The sequence below is a fragment of the Meira miltonrushii genome, assembly GCF_003144205.1.
Source record: "Meira miltonrushii strain MCA 3882 unplaced genomic scaffold FA14scaffold_2, whole genome shotgun sequence".
NCBI classification, from domain to species: domain Eukaryota; kingdom Fungi; phylum Basidiomycota; class Exobasidiomycetes; order Exobasidiales; family Brachybasidiaceae; genus Meira; species Meira miltonrushii.
The window spans coordinates 1,277,775-1,298,956 of record NW_020289944.1 but is presented as its reverse complement, the minus strand read 5'-3'; the positions used below and the strand labels follow the sequence as shown (position 1 = coordinate 1,298,956).

The window sequence follows — 21,182 nt, the reverse complement described above, 5'->3', positions numbered from 1 at the left end:
CATGTAGCATATCTCATCAATGACATTGATTATAATATACAATCTCTCATCTTCTACGCTTGTTGTTCCTTCTAGCACCGCTTGCTGCTTTTGATCTTCTCTTTCCGTTGGCATTTGGGTTGAATGCCAAAAGATGCGACGGTAAACAAGGTGCGTCAGGAGGATATGTTCCACTGCCTTTGTAGCCAGGAGGCGCACAGAACAAACAGAACCAACGACCTTTTGGTGGTTGATTGAAACCAACACAGGGCAAATGAAACCATTCACGCGGACAATCTTCATTATCACAGGCGACCATCTCTCCTGAAGATACTTCATCGCAATAGCAATACGTTGGTTCATTCGGATCAACAGCCATATCTCCACCTGCTGTATGATCTTGGATTTGTTCTTTTGCGCTGCTGTTTCCAAGACCTCTCTTCTTTCCAACGCCTTCTGAGCTGGATTCACGATCTTCAATCGCATTTGTCGTTTTGTTCGCTTGGGATTTGTTTCCGCTCGGCCTACCCATCAACAAATTTTCAACATCATCCCATCTATGTGCACCTTGACCTTTTGTATAATCGATCCCTAACGCATCTTGTAAACCACGACTGGCTTCTGTTCCTGCTCGTAAACCGAGTAAAAGCGTATTTTCACTCTTTTGCAAATCTGCATCTAACCTTCGAATTTGTCTATCAATCCAATCATATGCTGTCACTGCTAATCCAACTTTTTCTTCTGCTATTTTGATAGAATCGGAAGACGCTTGCGCAATTCCGGCCAACAATGAAAGTCGTGCAGTTCGAGTTGGAGCCAAGTGTGCGGTTGGATTGATCGGAGGTGAGATGTCGTCTGCAGGCGTTTCCTTTGTGCTAACTGAGCTGGATGTCTGATCGGTCGTTGCACCTTGCTTTTGGTCATCTCTTTCTTGTTGCTGTTCATCCACATCTGGCTTGGGAGGCAAGTCACCTGCCAATTCATGAAACACCTCTGCATCGTCTTCTCCTTCTGCGTCTGCATCACTTGAACCTACATCCTCAGATTGAAAAGCAAGATTGACGATAGCATCTTCGATTGCCTTTTTTTCGCGTGCCGTCTCAGCTGCTTTTTGTTCTGGAGTTAAATTTGCATGAGCGATCCTTGCATCCCTGTATGCCTTTGTATGCGATGCCACTAGTTGAATACGATCATGAAACTTTGTCTCCATCTCTCGCATCAACGCATATGATCTTTGTAGCTCTAATGGTAACTGTTCAACGATCTCAAAATACTCTTCATGCCATCTTTCCATCAATTCAATTTCTTCGCGTTCTCGTTTTGCCCTCTCCTCTTCGCTTTCCTCTCGAGCTGGTTGAGCTGGAATATTGTCAGGTTCAGCTTCTTCTTCGAGTATTGGCTCTGTTTTGCTCTTCCTGCCTCGCTTTGCAGCAGTTGTACTTCGCCTTCCTCTCTTTGCTGCTGTTGTGCTGGTAGAAGTGGATGCTTGAGTGGACCTTCGAGAGTTTGATCTGATCTTATCTGCATCACTTTCTTCCACTGATCCAAGGTCATTCTTTCTTGTAACGGGCATTATTCTTCTTCCACTTCTTGATCTTCGCATGCCAGGTTCTGAGCCGTTTGCATCAGCAGTTGCAGTTGTCGAACGCGACGATGGTCCTGCTTGTTCAGAAGGTGTTACAGAGGAAGATGCTCTCTCTCCTTCTTCCAGAAATGTTTCTTCTCTTCGTGGTCTTCCAGCCGGTCGTCTCATTATTGAAGTGTGTCCAATTGTAGAAGAGTGACCGTTTTGTTTTGATGTAGAGGCTGCTCCCATCCTTGCCATGTCGGCTTTTAGATTGTGATAAGATGTTACCCTTGGTTACCCTGTGATATGATCCCTTCTTTATTCTCTATCTTCTACTTCCCATTCATCCATCATCCCCTTGATCGTTATGTTGTTGGTTGTTGTATGCAGGTGGAGTTCTTCCCATTAAAAGTTGATTTGTTGCTACGCGTGAATTACAAAAAGTCGCGTTTATGTTGTTGAGCTTCTCTCTTCCCCCCTTCACGCCCTGTACAGTGAGCCGCTCCTGAAGCATTAATGCGATCCGTTTGAATGGCTTGGCTTCATGGAAACGCTAAGAGTGTAATTTAAGCTGACTGAACCAACCCTTTCCCCGCATATGCACAATAGCCGTTGAACTTTTATACCATTTCAGATTTAAAATGCCTTTAATATGAATAAAGCATATACGATGGTCATTGCTACCATTCCCCTAAACTATCAGACAAGATGTCACATATAACACGCCAATATATTCAAGAACTTCGTCAATCCTTCCATGCTGATTTATCAAAAGACGATTGGTACGTCGTTTTAACTTCAGCTTTTGCTTCTGCTCATTTGGCCGTAGAAGCAGTACCATTAATATACGAAGAAGCTTTAAGTCTTTATGCACCACATAATCAACCACAATGTGATAAAGAAGCAATTAAAATACAAAGACGTATAAAAGAATCTCTGTTGAAAGGTGCAATTATTTATGGTATTCCAAGCGCATTAGATGCGATAGTAACTTGGATTCCAATCTTACGAAAAGAATATACAGCTGAACCGGGCAGAAACGATTCTGGAACACTTTTCAGAAAAGATCGTGAAACCAAAACAATGGCCGAATATGAAAGTGCAGCAATGAATCATTTACGTATAATTTATCAACATAATCTTGATGATATTTTTGAACGTTTTGGTCAAGATGCAAACGATATCTTTCGTCAAACGATTCATTTTGGCTATGGTTGGAATTTGTCTTATACTGATATCCTTGATTTTTCTTCAACTGAACTTTGTCTCGTTGCTGCTCTTATCTTGCAAAACTTACGTATGGAAGTTTTATGGCACTTGCGTGGCGCTCTTCGATCGGGAGTAAGTCGGGATATCGTTCAAAATGTACATCAAGTTTGTCTCAGAATCGCAAAAGATGCAGATATACGGACAAACAAAGTTCCTACCCTAGAAGAAGTCTCCGAAACTACAAATGAACTAGACGGTAAGGATTAGCATGTCTCATTCAACAATACCCCACTTCCGATTGCGTATTGTAAATATTCATTCAGAAAAGATGTACATCGATACATGATGAAAGATCATTGATGGTTGAAGTGTTGCGTACAGCATAAGACTATATTGAGCAGAGGGAACAGAGAAACGAAACAATTGGGGTTGTTTATGAATGTGCAAGATGGGGTTCCGGATCAAGAAAATAGTGCTTATGGGCTGTCCTTGGTAGCATTGTTGAAGATCAACAAGTTGGGGCTACCATTGACATCCTTCAAGACACCTGGTGTGCTTAGCTTGGCCATGGCCTTCTTCAAATCAAATGGATGCAAGACACTACCAACACCTGGTGGCTTAGGTGTAGGAGCGAGCAATTGAACTTGTTGATGCTTGTTACCACCGAACAATCCACCGACAAATTCCAAAGCCAAAGCTGGAATTGGCAACAAGTTGGTCAATTTACCAGCAATGGAGGTGGAGAAGTCACTGATGTCAAAGGAGTTTGCAGCAGCAATATCAAGTGGATGACCAGATGGCAAAACATCATTGATCTTCGTGAACTCATCTGATCCATAGATGGACAACAAGTATGCCAACATACCAACAACGTGAGGAGTAGCCATACTTGTACCACTGATAATGTTTGTGCTAGTGTTACCGGTGTTCCATGTAGATTTGATGTTCAAACCAGGTGCAAAGACGTCAACACATTTACCAACGTTACTGAAACTGGCACGCAAGTCATCCAAAGTAGATGCACCAACTGTGACTGGGTTTTCAGCTCCGGCAGGTGAAACGTTGCAGGCATCTTGGTTTTCGTTTCCGGCAGCAACAGCAAAGTGTAAACCGCTGGTAACGGCACCGTTGACTGCTTTGTCCAAACTTGGGCTACGACCACCACCGAGACTCATGTTGGCCACAAATCCACGATGTTTCTTGGCTGCAGCACTGCTTGGGTTAGCTGCCATTGCTTTTGTCTTTGCTTTGGCATCTTCGACAGCCCAAAGAACACCACCAGTGACATCAGACATACTTCCGCTACCACCAGAGCCAAGAACCTTGACGGCAACCAATTCTGCCTTCTTTGCAACACCATATTTGTTAGAACCGATTGTACCAGCACAGTGGGTACCGTGACCATTTCCATCTACATCTGCGTCGTCGGGCATAGTCTTACCCCAACGAGCACGTCCTTCGAATTCATCATGGTAAATGTTGATACCCGTGTCAATAACATAAGCGGTAACACCTTCACCGCCATGTACGTTGTACAAATATTGACCAAAGTTTTTGAATGAAACACCTTCACGATGAGAGATGCGCACCAGTCCCCAAGGGGACAAACGTTCGATTTGTTGGGCGGAGATACCATCCGAGGAAGCTTTGATGGATGGTGGGTAGTCCTCTTGCCAAACGTTGCGACCGTCATCTTCCATTTCTTGAGTTGTTACGATGGAGTCTTGTTCAACGTATTCGACTTCAGGGTGAGCACGGATGTATGCCAAGACATCAGGAGTGAAAGATCCTGAATAACCTTGCATCACACCTTGAGAGTCAAAGATGTGACGGATACCCTTTGCTTCACCTTGAGCCAAACGTGCAGTTGTTGAATCTTGAGCACTGGCAACTGCTTCACGATGGGCCAAGAATGTAGTGGCGTCCACACCATTCTTCAAGATGACCATGTAGTGACCTTGGATATGCTTACGGCTTTCTTGAGCATGGAATGTTGCGGGTGCATGTGGTGTATCATAATGCAATTGTTGAGGAACAAAAGCGAGTGGGATACCTGATTTGCTTAATGGCATAGCCATTGAAGCTGAAACGCTCAAAGCCAAGCTTACAAGAGCTGTTCTGATCTGCATGATGTATATGTATGTGAGAAAGAAAGAGGGGAGTTGATGAATATGATCGAGAAGGGCAGGTTAATGAGAGATAAACCTTGTACCCTGAATGGATGACGGGAGAGAGAAAGAGAAAGAGGATTGGAGGGGGGGATTGATATCAATCAAGGGTTAGTTATCATTTTGGGCGTCTCGGACGTATATTGAGCACCTCATCAGTGTTTGCATGGTCAGATCATGCATAATAATGCAGTTTAGCTCCACTCAGTGTGTGTTGAGAGAGAGATAAAAAAAGACAGTCATTATCCTTTGCCGCGCGTTCATTATCCAATGGCTCTTTATGGGCGCATGCTCAGCAGACCTCGCTCGTTACGCGCTTTGTTCCCCCGCACAAAGGCAGGCAGGATACGCCCCAGCTCAAAGTACATTAGTTACTGTAAGATAGGGGACAAGAAATACATTACAACCGCGTGCTGTTTGTTGTATTCCATCACGCAAAACAGATGCCAAATTAGGTTGTGCTTGACTCATCCACGGGGGCAATAAACAACCGGCAAGCGCGGATGCGTACATCCAAGCCATCTTATCGTAAGCGGCGTTTTGTATTAAAGATGCATTTGGGTTGAATATTTGCACAACACTAATTAATGCATCTGATCTCCTGAATGCTATACAAAGTGTATACAAGATCTGATTATGTTGTATTGAACAACAGAAACACACCCTTTTATAATAGAATCATATTATATAACACAAATAATTGTGAAGCCTATCAATGGAAGCAAACGGGCAATGGTGAGTAGTGGTTTTGATGGCAAACTGATGTTTTAGCCATTATTGTATAGAATCCCGTGTCCACCTTCTACCACTTTTACATATATTTGCCGAACAAAGGAATTAATGATTGTGCAACGGTGAAGGAAAAGACAAGCTTAGGTCCAACGACCAGAATCTTTGGTGTTAATCCTTTAAAGAATGCCGAAAATCCTTCATGCTTGATCATCTCCTTCATAATTGTTACACCACCTGTGTTTGTTTCAAAGTTTGCATTTTGAATACGGGTTTTGACCACATCCAAAGGTGCAGAAACGGTAATTGAAGCAACTGCTCCTCCAATACTGGCAACAAAGTTTTGAGACCATGTTGCTTTACCGAAATCTTCAAGTCCGAAAAGGTATTCTTTCGTGAATGCACTTCCTCCGAATAATGCAAACGATCCTGGTGCATTACGTGCTGCTGTCCATCCCCATCCTCTGTACAAAGAGAAACCTTCATCTCCAACAATTTTCAAAAATCCACGTGATCGGAATGCTTCAGGGTTTGTTTGTCTCTTGATCTTCAACACATCAAGCGGTAGAAGAACGATTTCACCGATACCGGTTAGACTGTAGAGTGTGATGGAGAAAGAGAAGGTCAGTATATGCTATAGAGATTGTCAATATCCCTCCAATAACTCACCTTCCAGCTGTTGCAGACATCATACTCTTTCCATTTCTCTCTCCGAATGTGTCGACGAAGAACTTTCTGTGGTTGTTTGTGAGGTAATCGTTAAAGTAAGGTTGCCCTCCAAACTTGTAGATTCTTTGTAGAATTTTGTAACCTGCAGCATATCCAAGACCAGGGAATAATGATAAAGCCTTTGTACCAAGAGGAGCAGATGCTTTATCCTTGAAGATCACTTGAGCCATCTTTGCTGATTTGTCCTTGTTACTCATCAATCTCTTCGCAACAGTGTCCACAGGATGGAAAACGATCAATTCCGCAACGCCAGAAAGACCTGATCCCAACAAACGGGCTTGTGCAGATTCGCGGTGCTTACCGCCGGCGATAGGAGGAGACATTGTTGGCAATGGAGGAGATGGTGTTCCTGGCCTTTTTGGCGAGACGAAATGATGGATAAGCTGAGGAGCATACAACTTATCGAGAATTAATTCATTTTTCAAATCTTCTTAAATCTTTATTTACGGTATGAAAATGTCCCACTTCGGAAGTGCACGGCCTGCGCTAGAGTGAAGAGTGTGCATGCACTGATTAGATTTTTTTTTATCTTTTTTTCGCTTCTTTTTTATTTTTGGTTGGGTTGGCTGTGTTTTAGTATTAAACTTGCCGGCCGATGACATTGATATTATGTAATCCAGACCAACGCGTTTCCTCGCGTTTTGACATTTTTGCATCATATTCAGTCAATCCAAAAGGCACGCATTAAAGCCACATTTGGAGTGCAATCTTACCGTATGCAAACCATAACGGCACCGCGCCTGTGAGACTGAGCACCAAAAACGTTTCCCTTTCGCTCCGGGCTGGTAATGATAATCAATTCCTCAACTGTTAAAAGCCCTTGCATATTCCGCTTCTCTGTCACTTTTTTATTTTCTGACAAGCAAATATCATCATCATCATCATCATCATAAAGCAGTGATCTGCTTAAAGAAGCAGAGGAGGTCGTACAAAGCGTGAAGAGGCTTTATGGAATAGGCGATTACAATTACCTCCTCTTGACGTTAAGCAGCATACAAAGTGCTTTGAGCACGTATCTGACTTAGCAGCACTGTCAGAGATCACCTTCACACTTTGTCCTAATAACAACAATGGATTCGATCGAGAATGCCGCACATTCTCCGCGTAGAGTGGTCACACCGCCACCGGGAGCAGCATTTTCCATCACTTCTCCATCACGTTCCATGCCCGCGATTGCTTCAACGAGCTCCGGACCTGTTCTAGCACCCAACGCTGCCGATACAGCCAATGCAATGACCATGTCTGTAGGATCGACAATAGCACAGCAAAGAGCAGCGGCAGGGTTAATACAGAGAGCTATATCACCTCCAACACCTGCTCCTTCTCCGCAACCAGAGACGAGGACGTTACGACAATCTATCATCACTACAGACAATGCAAACGTTATAGACTCACAAGTCGCACCTGCAAATGAATCTCCATTGCTCAAGCTCTTTCTCCAAGAATTCCCCACCTTGGAGCCTAAAGAGCGTCATGCATTTTTGGCTTCATTTGTGGATCTATGCAATTCGCGCGAATTGGCACATCTTTCTACATTGATCTCACCCCGACTCAAGGTTGACTTTTTATCAGCATTACCCATCGAAGTATCGTTACATATCTTGTCATTCTTGGATGACCCAAGAACATTGGCTCGTGCAAGTGGTGTGTCGCGGTTCTGGCGTAGTTTGGTCAATGATGAACAAACGTGGAAAGTGATGTGTAAAAGATACAGGTTTAGACAGGTACCTCTAAACCCTAGCCGATCGCAAATGTTGGGCGTTGAAACTCCTGATCAAACAATGGAACCGGCTTTGACAGAAGATGAATATGCAGACTTGCCTACCGAAAATAACTCTCCAGTAGAATCAAGTCGTGTTCTCGGCAGTCTCTATGAGGCCTATCGTGCCCGTGGATTGGACCCTACAACTGCATTGGCTGAACTGAAGACGCTTCACAGTCTCTTCTTATCGAAGCGAGCACGCGAGATGGGAATGGAAGAAAGAAGACGCCAATTACACTCACTTCAACATGACAACGTATTCGTGGATATGTTGCAAGACAAGGCATTTGTTACACGTATGTCTGATAACACCATCAGTGAAGAAGATCGAAGATTCTATGAGCAGTTGGAGCTATTTGTCCAAGAAGCAAGCACGGAGAGTCAAACAGATGATATTGCAGGACCGTCCAGAACCCGTTCTCATGAAGGATCACAAACGGACTCCAGTGCAGTAGGATGGCTAAGTACTGGACCTCCCTCTACCCGCACTATGAGCGGCGAAATCAATGGTGATCCTCGTACACCTGTTACATCAACCAGTAGTCGATACTTTAATCCTACATCTGCCATACCTCTTCGCGAGATGGGAAGGAATCTTGTTTCGCCCACAAGTCGGTTGGGAAGCATGACTAGCGGATTGCTAACAAGTCTTTGGGATAGAGCGGGCTCGAGTACGATCGGTGGAAATGCAGCAGAGAATGAATCCAATCAACCGCCAAGTGTTGGAGATCATGGCCATTCCACTGAAGGTCATCATGATCCGGAAGATGAGGATGTCGATATGGCCGAAGAACCATCTTCGTCTGCAAGAGAAGATTCAGAAACCCTCACGCACACTCGATCCGACTCCACAAGTATACCACAACGTTCTGGATCTTCATCCTCGAAAGTCGCAGGAGCATCAACATCTAGACGTAAACCTCGTTTCGCACCTTTTGCCAGACCAGGAAGCGAAGAAGGGCATGCGTCGGCAGACGCCAGCCAAAATCTTTCGATTGGAATGGGAAAACCAGCTTATGCTTCCCAAGCACACAAAAAGGCATTACTCCGATCGGCTTCTGCCGCAACCTCAACTTCCGAAGCAGGTCGCAGCCTTGGTGCTTTGGGTCTTGATGCAAATGCAAATGACAATACAGCAGAACCATTCCAATCGGCATTGTTGCCACCGCCAAAGCGATCTATTTCTACTGGGCAATTCGGCATGCGAGCCGGACGAAAGAATAAACCATTCAGTTATAAGACGCACTTTAAGCTTGCTTATCAGACGGAATCCAATTGGCTCCGTGGCGGTCGTCTTTTGACACAGCATGTTTCCTCTGATGATGCTTCCGGTGAAGGGGCTACCGTTACATCACTTTCTATTGATGATGATTGGATCATTGTCGGAATGGCCAATGCGAGAATTCACGTTTTCGATGCCAAGACTGGCCTCTTTGTTCAAACATTGAGTGGACATACTGCGGGTGTATGGTGTATGGCATTAATTAGTGCTTCGGGAAATCGCTCTAATGCGTCGACCAAAACAAATTCAGAAAAAGGCAAATCACGCAATCCTCAAAATATGGAAGAAGACCTTGATACGGTGTACATTCCTGTCCAACGTTATGCGCCATTCATGGGCATGAGAGACTTCTCTACCCCAACGCCAGATTTGAACTTGATCCATCACGACCCTAGACCAGCCGCAAGTGTATTCTCACCAGAAATGCGAGCTGCACAATTGGATGCAGAATTTTCGGAATATCAACGATCTCAACCGTCTTTACCTATGCCACACCAAAATACCCTTTGGAACCAAGAAAGAAGTACTAGGTCCATTCATGAATCTTTGCATTCTAGTCGTACTACTCCTTCTAACGAGGACCACTTTTCTTCATCTTTGCCATCTGCTCAATCCGGATCTGCATTCGAAGCAGCAGCAGAAGCCGCAGCTACAGCCAGAGCCGCACGAATGGCCGGATTTGAAGAAGAGGAAGAAGGTGCACCACGAAATGCCAGCAATCACACAAGCCGCGGTGCTGGTTTGGGCAGCAACTTTGGTAGTCCTTGCGGAAGCGTGGCAGGATATGGAAATGAGCATGCGATTGTGGTGAGCAGCGGTTGTGATCGTGACGTTCGTGTTTGGGATCTTTCTACGGGAGAATGCAAGTTTGTCTTGACGGGACATCGTTCAACCGTACGTTGCTTGCGTGTCTTTGAGGGTAGACCGATCGCCATTTCTGGTTCGCGTGATGGAACGATGAGAGTTTGGAATGTTGAGACTGGACAATTACAACACTTGTTACCTGGACATCAACATAGCGTTCGTTGTTTGGATTTGGCGGGCAATTTGGTCGCAAGTGCAAGTTATGATTGTACAGCACGAATCTGGAATGTGGACACGGGTAAATGTCTGCACGTCTTGCGGGGACATTATCATCAATTGTATGCTATTGCATTCGATGGTGTTCATGTTGCAACGGGCAGCTTGGACACTACCGTACGTATATGGGACGCCAAGACGGGAGAATGTTTAGCAATCATGCAAGCGCATAGTTCGTTGGTAGGTCAATTGCAATTGACCGATTCAACTTTGATCACAGGAGGAAGTGATGGAAAGGTGATTGTCTACTCTCTCAAAACGATGAAAACGCTGTACCAATTATTAGCACATGACGAGAATACGGTCACATCCCTTCAATTCGACGATCGATTCATCGTAACGGGTGGAAATGATGGAAAAGTGAAGCTTTGGAACTTCAGAACGGGCGAGTTTGTTCGTGAATTGTGTGAAGCAAGCGATCAAGTGTGGAAAGTTTCGTTCAGAGACGACAAATGCGTCGTTTTGTGTAAACGAAATGGAAAGACTGCTATGGACGTGATTTCGTTCCGACCTATTGAAGAAAGTGCATAAACAAACTCAGATAGTATTTAAATCATTTATCAGCATTACTGTATCATGTAGCTTTACGTACAACATTTATTAGCAATATAATCTTCTCATTATCTGCGAGGAGGCTTTGCCCGCAACGAAGACGGACGAAACTGTCACTGTGAGAAACCGATTCATTCTTTACTCTTTCTTTTCTATACTCAAAATTCTCTTAGGGATTATATTGTGTGACTGTTACAAAGACTTTTTGTACAAAGAATATGTGCTATCAGTTTCGGTCAGAGTCTCTTCATTCTACATCTTCCATCTCCATATCTTCCTCGTCATCCTCGTCGTCTCCTTCCTCTTCCTTGACCTTTGCATCTCCGTCACCAGCAGCATTTTGTTGGCTAGGTCCACCGATGGAAGACGATGGCTCCGTCGATGCAGTACCAATCGGACCTGCAAGTGCAGCACTAGCAGCAGCATTGGATTGGTTTTCACGTTCTTGCTGTTTACGCATTTCTAGATATTCTGGTTTCAAACTCCAATTGCCCGCATAAGGTCCTCGACTGTGTAAATTAGCGATCGACTGTAAAACTTCTCGCAAATACACCTCGGGTTGTTGAACTCTGGATCGTAAGCCTTTGATAGACCAATACGGAAATTGGTCATACAACTCGAACAACATATCCAACAATTCGTTCCTCGGCAAACGTGCAAATCGTTCTGTTGTAGTCCCAGGTTGTTTTCTACCAGTGTTTACCGGTGCTCCAACGCCAGCAATAAAAGATGTCTTTGGGTTCTTGCTCGTGTGTGCTGATACACCACTTGCCAACATATTCGTTCGTGCTTTGTCGCTTTCGTCCAAAGTTTTAACACTTCGTTTCGGCTTTTGTGCTTCCATCCTTCTTTTACGCAACACTGCACGATACTCAGGCGTGATCCCCGCAGCCGCTCCTCCACCGATACGCATGATAGGTGTTGCAACTTGTGGCTTGACTGATGCTTCATTGGCAATCTTGCCTACCATTGCAACCAACCTTCTGCCTTTTCTTCTACCTTGCAGAGATGCACTGCCAGCTCTACCTTTACCCTTGCTATCCTCTGCTCCTGAATCTAGATCATCATCGTCGTCATCGTCATCTTCATCACCTCCCTCCAGACGTTCTTTGAATGCGTACAAGTTTCTCACACGAACACCATTCTGTTCGCTTGTCAAGCGCATATCGAACGTTCTAGGGTAGTGGGTTTGCAGATATGGATGCGATGGCGGTAAAGGGAATGCAGGTTCAGGTTCTTGTGGTAGATGCAATTCCATTCTCTGATAGCCTTTATGATCTGCATCGTACACCCGTACGGTACCCAGTCTTTTGTCCACTTCATCAACCTTTGTCCAACCTTCGATCAAGAATCTTGGTACTTTGACTAACCACATATTTTGCTTTCCATCAGTTACGTCTAAGTCTTCATCTGGTTCCGGAGTTGGAATTCTAGATCCACTTGCAGTTGCATTTCCACTTTGATTTTGACCAACTCTGCCCCTTGACAAAGGTTCGTCTAGAGGTTCTACATCATCCTCAAAAGCAGCTGACATGACGAGTGATATACTAATCTACGAAATCTCAATGTTCTAGAGGCCCATAAGATGATGGCACAACGAATGCTTGATCGTTCAGCAATCGAACGCAATGGACGCTAACTTAAGCCTACGCCCAATATTTTGCCCGCCTGGATGAATGACCTGGGTGCGTAAGTGAATCTTGAATGCATTAAGAGTGTAAAAATAACATCCAATTCCAACAGGGGTCTAACAAACACGCACATTCTAGTGGAGTTCAAGTGAGAAAATACGGGGAATGAGGAAGTTGCTTTATGTTCATCATTCACTTTATTAGACCTGATGATTACGGAAGGACATCATCATATCACTTCGCTTCAATAGAGGCGACTCAACTTGCCATCATTACTTCCGCCTCTTACCGCCGTACTTCGCTCACAGCCCGTCTGTCGGCGCTTTTACTTTGACAGCATTTAGGCGTTCACGCCGCATGAAACGAAATGATCAACAGGAACAGGAGGCGGTGATTATAAACATCAGCATCAGCCTTTAGCCCAAGATGTCTGGCTCAACATCATCAAATTATATACCCAGGGCTACCAGTCCATTAGGGCAACCTTGGACTCCATTACAAGAAGAAGAAGTAGATCCTTTGTCTACTATAGTTGCACCTGTTCCACAATATGCAACTCCATCAGGATCACCTTCATCGAAACCGTTAACGCTGTATACGACTAATCGATCTATGCAGTCGGGAGGAATCGAACAAAGGCTAGAAGAGCAACAGCAACAACAGCAACTCCTTGCTATGAGACCACCTTCCACATCCAAGCAATTGGACTTCCAAGATTATTCGGACGTTCTGCCTAAGCTTGGAAAAAGTCAAGATGCACAAGCTGCTTTGGATAAGCTGGATAGGCTAGCAAAGATTAACGCACAAAAACGCAAATGGCCAAAGTTGAAAAGCGGAAATAAAGTGGGACAAGCACCACACCCGAAGAAAGAAGATGATGATGATTCCATCACTTCTTCTCTCAATTTGTATGAAGAAGTACGCATGGCAATCAGTAGCATGCCTGGCTTTACCGGATTCACAAAATCCCGTCAAGCGTTTGATTCATCTGATCGTCCTGATTCGACACACGCTGGAGGGATAACAAACGATGAGTCTGTTAATTCCGATCGTGGTAATCTACCTTTTCGATTTGGATCACAGCGAAGGAGATCAACAGCACCTTCGCCTGGACCGGATTCATTACAAAGTACTGTTGATCATAATTTGGTCAAAGCTCAAACGGATGTTGTCCCCACTGTACCAGCAAATCCGGGTATATCTTCGCCAAAGTCAGGCGTTGGTGCAAGTACGGATTTAATGCCTTTGAAAGAGGAGCGAAAAATTGAAGAAGCGACTGACGTTCTCACAGCTGATTCCGTTCCAACGATCAAACCTACTCTGCAACTCGTCAAACCGAAACCAGAACGGCCAAGATTGATGATACAATCACCAACTGTAACAGGCACAGAAGTGATGCAATCACCCGAGAATATCACTCCGCAACAAAATGCATTGATAGACTTCTTGCAGAAAGAACGTGAACGACATTCAGGTTCTCCTCTCAGAAGTGTTACTCCTACAAGCATCAATCAGACTCCATCGCCTGGACCATGTGATGCAGATGCAGTAAAAGCTGCTGAACAAGCACGCAAAGACCTTTCCAGACCATCAATGTTTGATGAAGCAGTTTTGGATGATTTGGCAGCCAGTATTGGTTCACCTTCGAGTATCGGATCAGGATCAGGAAGTGATGAATCGGATCTTTCGTCAGAAGAAGAAACGGAAGATCAAATTCGATCTCTCAATTTAGAACACGGAGAAGAATTAACGAGAAAGCAAAAGAAGAAGCTTTTACGCAATCTCAAAAGAGCGAGACGCAAACAAATCGCAAAAGGAGGTGGTATGGGAGAAGAGACGGTTATTGGAGAGGGTGAATTAGGTCCTGCAGCGATCATCTCAAAGAGACATAAGCGAACTGCTTCTCTGACAAATCATATCTCGACCGGATTGCATTACGCTTCCAGTCAAAGTAGAAATCGAAGAGCTATGGAAAAATATTCACCTCATCCATCTAGACCTGCATCTGCGAAACCATTCTCGAACAATCCAGCTCTATCGATGAGTCAAATGGGTACACCTCCTTTTGGACCTACACAAATGAATGGCAGTATCTCAAGATCGTCTACGCCTGCCAATGCTCTTGGAAGCGAGAGAAGCTCTATGAGTAATGATGATGGGAACAAGGATGCTACCGGTTTGGACAGCAGGCCTACGAGCGTTCGTAATGGAATGTTGAATGGAGGTGTACAATCACCGGAAGAAAGTACGGAAGATGATGTTCAAAGGTCGTTTGATGTCTCACGCAACTTATTGAAGCGATGGGCGACAAACAATTCTACAACATCCACTTTGATGCCTTCTGGATCCATCAAAGGACCTTCGTTCAAGAATCGATTATTATCTCTTCGACGTGGTGCACGTCAACAACCTTCTGATGTGATGGAAGAAGATCCTGATCACACACCGCAACAAGAAGATGCAGAGAAAGAATTAGATAGAGCGTTGGGAAAGCTGGTAGCAGAAGAGGCACCAGAAGAATTAGGAGAACATTTCGAATACGATGTCTTGTATGAAAATCAACGTGGAATGTTGTTCTTTGGCATTCCAAAATTCAGCTCGAAAACGCTCTTTCAATGGGATCCGGCACCTTGGACAAATTCACGCAACAAGGATTCCGCCTACAATGTCGTCAATGCTCAACTGCCAAACCCATCTTGGGAATGGGTTCATCCTGAATGGATGATCGACATGAGCGGAGATGTGGATGAATCGGGCTGGCAATACAGTTACAATTTTGGCAGATTTAATTTCAATGTATTCAATCGACCTACACAAATCATTCCAAGAGCCAATGCAGAAGGCAATGCGATCACAAATGAACGTTTTAATAAAACCGTTCAAGATATGGAAAAAAGTGCTGAGCGAAATCGCGAAGATGATGGATTTGAAGCGCTGAAAAGATCTGCTATCACACGCCAAGCGAAATGGAGTGGAATTCCAACGCAAAATACGTACGTTCGTAGAAGACGTTGGATACGTTTGCGAAGACGCAGACCGCTTGATGTTGCACAACACATTTCTCAGACACCTAAAGCTGATACACCGATGGGTATGTCTAGAGCATCAAACGATTGGTCTCAATTGATCAAATCGGACACGACGAGCAGTCAAGGATTGGATAAGAAGGCAAAGGTTGAAAACGGTGCATCACCTGTCATCAAAGGAGATGACGAAGATGATTCGCTGTCCAACTTTGAAGAAGGGTCAAGTGGTTCATCTTCCTCTTCAGCAAGTTCGTCAGAGATGGAAGATGCAAATTTGCAAGGGGAATCTGCGTTTATGGCTAGACGCACGACGGGAGACCTGAAAAGTGGCCGAGATCCAACAGAAAGTCGTGCAACAAAAGAACAATTACGTCGCAAGCGACATGCAAAAGAATTCACCGGTTCAATCAGAGAGTTGAAGAGTTTATTGCCATCAATTTTGGATCGAAGAGGAGGCAGATCACATCGCTCTACCACCACATCAGGCAAAACGGCAAATGATCGACAGAAATCGCTGTGGTTAATGGAAATCGACGCGCGTAATCCTTTCATCAGCTGGTCATTTGTGAAGAGAAGGTTGGAAGATGACGATTTAGCATTTGCATCAACATCCATACGTGCACGTGAACGAAGATATGCACAACGACAGTTGGAAAAGCGAGCTCGTAGTGAAAAGAGGAAATCTTCAACGATCAGTATTGCATCTGGACCTGTTTGGGAACAATTTGAATTGACAAGGGATGCACTGATCGAGATTAATTATCGTAGAGTTTGTCGTGTTCTGAAAGCGTGCAAATTGGACAGACAAAAGATTCAACTATGGAAAGTATGGTTGAATGTTGATCCTTTGAATGCGCAAATTGAACCAAGCAGAAATGAAGATTTGATCGAATTAGGATTAGCAGCAAGTTCGGCAGCAGCAAGTGAAAGTTTGATTCGGGCAAAAGAAGAATTAGCAAAGCTAGCCAAGACTCGATGGAGAGCTGCATTTACGCCTGCAGATGCGATTGATGTTTGGGATGTGATCGAGCGTAGACTAGATCGACTCCTACTTACGTTTGAGTATCAACATGGAAGAGCACAGTTCTTACGCATGTTACTCACCATTCATGCAACTTCTCATCCAAATCATCGATTCAAGCCTGGTCAAGTCAAGGTTGGAGGAAGTGCTGTTCCGGGAAGTGAAGCTGCCGTCGAACCTGATGCACCAGCTGTATTATCGCCTACAGGAGGAGCGAGTGTGGCGGGCGATGAATGGAGGGTCGCTCGTGTTCCACGGTTAGAATTTTGGTCTGACTTGATCGATTGTGCCCGTGGTTTAGTAGGGTCGGGTTCCGCAACATCACAGGCTGGCGGTAAACTTTCAAGTAGCAATAGCAGGGAAATGATTCAATTCTTGCAATTGCCAGCACATAAACAACACGACGTTCTTGTCCAAACCAGAAGTTCAGTTTTCAAGGATAAGATTCATTCGCAAACAGCGGAAGACCATCGACCGCATATGGAAGAAAGTGTCGGTAGTCCCGCAAGCGCGGGCAGAAGGGCGTCCGTGATGAGTAGCCGCAGTATTGTAGCGTCTCCTCCGCCTATTTCGCATGATCGAACGGATTCCGAAGTTGTACGTAGACTTGCACAAGCGATCGGGGACGATTGAGCGGATGTGCGAAGGTGGAATGTTAGACATATACCATTATGATTATCATTTGTACTATAAAGTTTCTATTCATATCCAATCAGTATTTCATCATCTTGTTTGTTCAACGGGCGTGTTCTACCGCGGGCTTCTTCAGTATTGTTATGGTTTCAGAAGAGATGGCGGCCGCCGCATCCGATCAACCGCGGTCAAGAAGCCAAGGGTTTATTTGGAGGATTCGAGGGCTACTTGATACTTTTACGTTGCGGTTTCCTCTGGTCGCAAGACAGTAGCTTGAAGGGAAAAAAAGGATAAAAGCCGGCCATTACTGCTTTTCAGAACCTCCAAAAATCATAACTCAACCTCCCCTTTAGAGCATTCTCTTCAAGCTGCCAACATGAAATCATTCTCAAGCACTGCCTTGCCTCTTTTTCTCCTCGTAGTCATTTTGATGAATGCCATTGTGGCTTTCTCAAAGGTGAGTTAAAATCTCAAACATTTTGAAGCTAATACACTCATCCTTATTTCTGTTCTCATGTTTAGGTGCCAAATTTGAGGAACATCGAAAAACGTGAGGATGTTCCAAGAAGCTCAAGCCAACAAAAACGCAATTCTCCGGCCAAAGTACCAATTCAATGGAAACGAAGCCCAGAGATGTTCAAAACCCCAAAGGAAGTCAAAGATGGTCAATCAGAAAACAGCTCAAGCCAACAAAAACGCCATACTCAGGTCAAAGCACCAGTTCAATGGAAACGCGAAGCAATTCCAGAAACGAATGTCAAGCTTGACCCAAGAAGCCCAGAAATGGTCAAAATGCCAAATGCAGTTCCTTTGAAACGCAATACAAAGAAAATTCCAGAAACGAATCTCAAGCGAAGCCCAGAGATGTTCAAAGCCCCAAAGGAAGTCAAAGATGGTCATTCAGAATAAGTCTAGGTTGGTACAAGAGACCTAAGTTCAGGTAAAAGAAGACATCAGGGCACAATAAACGTAATGACTGCTGGCTAGAGTCATTAATGAAATCACACTAATTTACAGTCACTACTCCAGAACCTGTTCCCATTTCTTTTACTTTACCTTGATGAATGATAAATTCTGACCTTGATAAGCCATGCCTTATTTAAAGAGCCGAAGATCAGCACGAGATAATTGATGATGCGTGGGGCTTTTGAGATGCAATCTTATTCTCGTCGGAATATTATTGTCTATAGGAAGGCGTCTGCAACGCAAAAGTTCTTAATGGGATCTCATTTAGAAACATCTCCTCATCATCCTTCAAGAAGACGAATACAACGTCATGTTGCATTTCAGGTAAAAGATTCATGCGAGAAGTTGCGGGTGTATGGATGCATTCTTTCAAACTCTTCTGCCGTTGTTAATCCCGGATTAGTCCGTAATGAGGTAAGCTGGTGGTAAATCTAAGGTAGTGATAGCAGACAAATGATCTAATTTTTTAGTAGCACATAAAAAGTATGATGTTCTTCTGGAAGCTAATATTTCGAGTTTCTAGAATGATTTTCTAACGGAACACTCTTACAAGTGCTGAGCGGGCATGTCTGATGAGCAATACCAATACCATGGCTTCTCGTACGGATCGAAAGGATGCTGAAATTGCCCGTAGATTTGCGCAGTTGATCGAGGACGAATGAGCGGATGTGCGAAGACGGAGTCGTGAAACACATACCTCTATAATTATCATCTGTAGCATAAATTACATTCTTAACCTTTATACCATCTATCATCCATTTTTTACTCTGATATAAGTTTTACTACCGCGGTTTCCTTCAAAGAATCTATAGATCAAGCAGATATCGGTCACCGTGTTTGCTTAATTGCGGTATAAGATCCATCTATAAGATATCGTCCATAGTCTACTCTTTATTCTGGTAAAAGTTTTACCACCGCGGTCTCCTTCACGGTATTTACAGCATAAGCAGATATCGGTCACCGCGTTCGCTTCATAGCGGTTCAAGACTAAGTTTTATTCGGAAATTTGTTAAGATTATTTGTTAATTGAACACAATGGTGAAAAGTGATAAAAGCCGGCCACTACTGCTTTTACAGACCTCAAACATCATCACTCAACCTCTTCTCTAACTTTCTTCAATTGTCAACATGAAGTCATTCTCAAATTCTACCTTTTCTCTTCTTCTCATTGCAGTCATTTTGATGAATGCCCTTTTGGCTTTCTCAAAGGTGAGTTAAAATCTCAAAAATGTTTTAAGCTGATACACTCATCTTTGTTTCTGTTCTCATATTTAGGACCCAACTTCGATGAACACCGCAGAACCTCAGAGTGCCCAACAGAGCCCAAACCAAGATAAACGCAATTCTCCGGCCAAAGTACCAATTCAATGGAAACGCGAAACGTTCCCAGAAATGAATGTCAAGCTTGATCCAAGAAGCCCAGAGATGGTCAATATGCCAAAGGAACTCAAAGATGGTAAATCAGAAAACAGTCCAAGCCAACAAAAACGCCATACTCAGGTCAAAGTACCAGTTCAATGGAAACGCGAAGCAATTCCAGAAACGAACGTCAAGCTTGATCCAAGAAGCCCGGAGATGGTCAACATGCCAAAGGAACTCAAAGATGGTCAATCAGAAAACAGTCCAAGCCAACAAAGACGTCATACTCGGGTCAAATTAACAGTTCCTTTAAAACGCGGTACAAAGAAAATTCCAGAAACGAATCTCAAGCGAAGCCCAGAGATGGTAAAAATGCCAAAGGAATTCAACAATGGTCAATCAGAACATGTTCAGGCTGGTAAAAGAGACCCAAATTCAGGTAGAAAGAAGACACCAGGGCACAAACCAACGTTATGACTGCTGGCTAGAGTCATTAATGAAATCACACTAAATTACAGTCACTACCCCAGAACCTGTTCCCATTTCTGTTACTTTACCTTGATGAATGATAAATTCTGACTTTGATAAGCTATGCTTTGTTTAGAGCCAAAGATCAGCACGAGATAATTGATGATGCGTGGGGCTTTTGAGATGCAATCTTATTCTCGTCGGAATATTTTTGTTCATAGGCAGGCGTCTGCAACGCAAAATTTCTTAATAGGATCTCATTTCAGAAACGTCTCCTCGTCTCCTTCAAGAAGACGAACACAACGTTATATTGCATTTCGGGTAAAAGATTCATACGAGAATTTACGGGTGTATGGATGTAATCTTTCAAAGTGTTCTGCCGTAAATGATCCTGGATTAGTCTGTAATGAGGTAAGCTGGTCGTAAATTCGATGTAGAAATAGTAGAGAGATGATTTAATTCTTACTAGCATATAGAACGTATAACATTCTTTTTTAAGCCAAGATTTCGCTTTTCAAGAATAAAAAATTTTCTAATGGTATATATTTACAAGTGTTGAGCGGGCATGTTTGATGAGCAATATTAATACCAAAGCTTCTCGTACGGATCGAACGGAACCTGAAGTTACACGTAGACTTGTATAATTGATCGAGGACGAATGAGCGGATGTGCGAAGACAGAATCGTGGAACACATACCTTTCTAATTATCATCTATAGCATAAAGTACATTCTTAACCTTTATACCGTCTATCATCTATTCTTTACTCTAATATAAGTTTTACTACCACAATTTCCTTTAAAGAATCTAGAGCTCAAGCAGATATCGGTCACCGCATTTGCTTAATTACGGTATAAGATATATCTATAAGTAATATATCGTCTATTATCTATTCTTTATTCTGGTAAAAGTTTTACCGCCACGGTGTCCTTCACGGTATTTACAGCACAAGCAGATATCGGTCACCGCGTTTGATTTATTATGGTATAAGATACATCTATAAGTAAGATATGGTCCATCAT

At 43.7% G+C, this 21,182-nt stretch overlaps 8 protein-coding genes across 8 annotated transcripts; 4 read left to right on the top strand and 4 right to left on the bottom strand.

The window, feature by feature from the left end:
- Positions 1-139: 139 nt before the first annotated feature.
- Positions 140-727, bottom strand: FA14DRAFT_114052 (uncharacterized protein; the record flags this gene model as incomplete). The annotated part of the gene is made up of 1 exon (XM_025496030.1): positions 140-727. A coding segment is annotated over one exon (588 nt), but the record flags the coding sequence as incomplete, so codon positions are not given.
- Positions 728-2,219: 1,492 nt separating this feature from the next.
- Positions 2,220-3,183, top strand: FA14DRAFT_36863 (uncharacterized protein). The gene has a single exon (XM_025502247.1). It carries the CDS (start codon positions 2,255-2,257, stop codon positions 3,020-3,022), a length of 768 nt encoding a protein of 255 aa, XP_025355330.1. The 5' UTR covers positions 2,220-2,254; the 3' UTR covers positions 3,023-3,183.
- A 48-nt stretch (positions 3,184-3,231) lies between these two features.
- Positions 3,232-4,833, bottom strand: FA14DRAFT_154456 (putative PRB1-protease B, vacuolar; the record flags this gene model as incomplete). The annotated part of the gene is made up of 1 exon (XM_025497685.1): positions 3,232-4,833. The coding sequence occupies one exon, from the start codon at positions 4,831-4,833 to the stop codon at positions 3,232-3,234; it is 1,602 nt and encodes a 533-aa protein (XP_025355329.1).
- Positions 4,834-5,335: 502 nt separating this feature from the next.
- FA14DRAFT_160370 (mitochondrial carrier) lies at positions 5,336-6,878 on the bottom strand. The gene is made up of 2 exons (XM_025498644.1): positions 6,322-6,878; positions 5,336-6,248 (listed from the first exon to the last, which is right to left on the bottom strand). The coding sequence occupies exons 1-2, from the start codon at positions 6,702-6,704 to the stop codon at positions 5,735-5,737; spliced, it is 897 nt and encodes a 298-aa protein (XP_025355328.1). The 5' UTR covers positions 6,705-6,878; the 3' UTR covers positions 5,336-5,734.
- A 364-nt stretch (positions 6,879-7,242) lies between these two features.
- Positions 7,243-11,142, top strand: FA14DRAFT_160369 (WD40 repeat-like protein). Its single transcript, XM_025498643.1, has one exon. It carries the CDS (start codon positions 7,452-7,454, stop codon positions 11,034-11,036), a length of 3,585 nt encoding a protein of 1,194 aa, XP_025355327.1. The 5' UTR covers positions 7,243-7,451; the 3' UTR covers positions 11,037-11,142.
- FA14DRAFT_160368 (uncharacterized protein) lies at positions 10,843-12,702 on the bottom strand. Its single transcript, XM_025498642.1, has one exon. The coding sequence runs from the start codon at positions 12,589-12,591 to the stop codon at positions 11,305-11,307; it is 1,287 nt and encodes a 428-aa protein (XP_025355326.1). The 5' UTR covers positions 12,592-12,702; the 3' UTR covers positions 10,843-11,304.
- Positions 12,703-12,830: 128 nt separating this feature from the next.
- Positions 12,831-17,464, top strand: FA14DRAFT_160367 (uncharacterized protein). Its single transcript, XM_025498641.1, has one exon. The coding sequence runs from the start codon at positions 13,115-13,117 to the stop codon at positions 17,366-17,368; it is 4,254 nt and encodes a 1,417-aa protein (XP_025355325.1). The 5' UTR covers positions 12,831-13,114; the 3' UTR covers positions 17,369-17,464.
- Positions 17,465-19,462: 1,998 nt separating this feature from the next.
- On the top strand, positions 19,463-20,273 carry FA14DRAFT_184349 (uncharacterized protein; the record flags this gene model as incomplete). Its single annotated transcript, XM_025501387.1, has 2 exons — positions 19,463-19,543; positions 19,610-20,273. The coding sequence occupies 2 exons, from the start codon at positions 19,463-19,465 to the stop codon at positions 20,168-20,170; spliced, it is 642 nt and encodes a 213-aa protein (XP_025355324.1). The 3' UTR covers positions 20,171-20,273.
- Between the last annotated feature and the right edge of the window lie 909 nt (positions 20,274-21,182).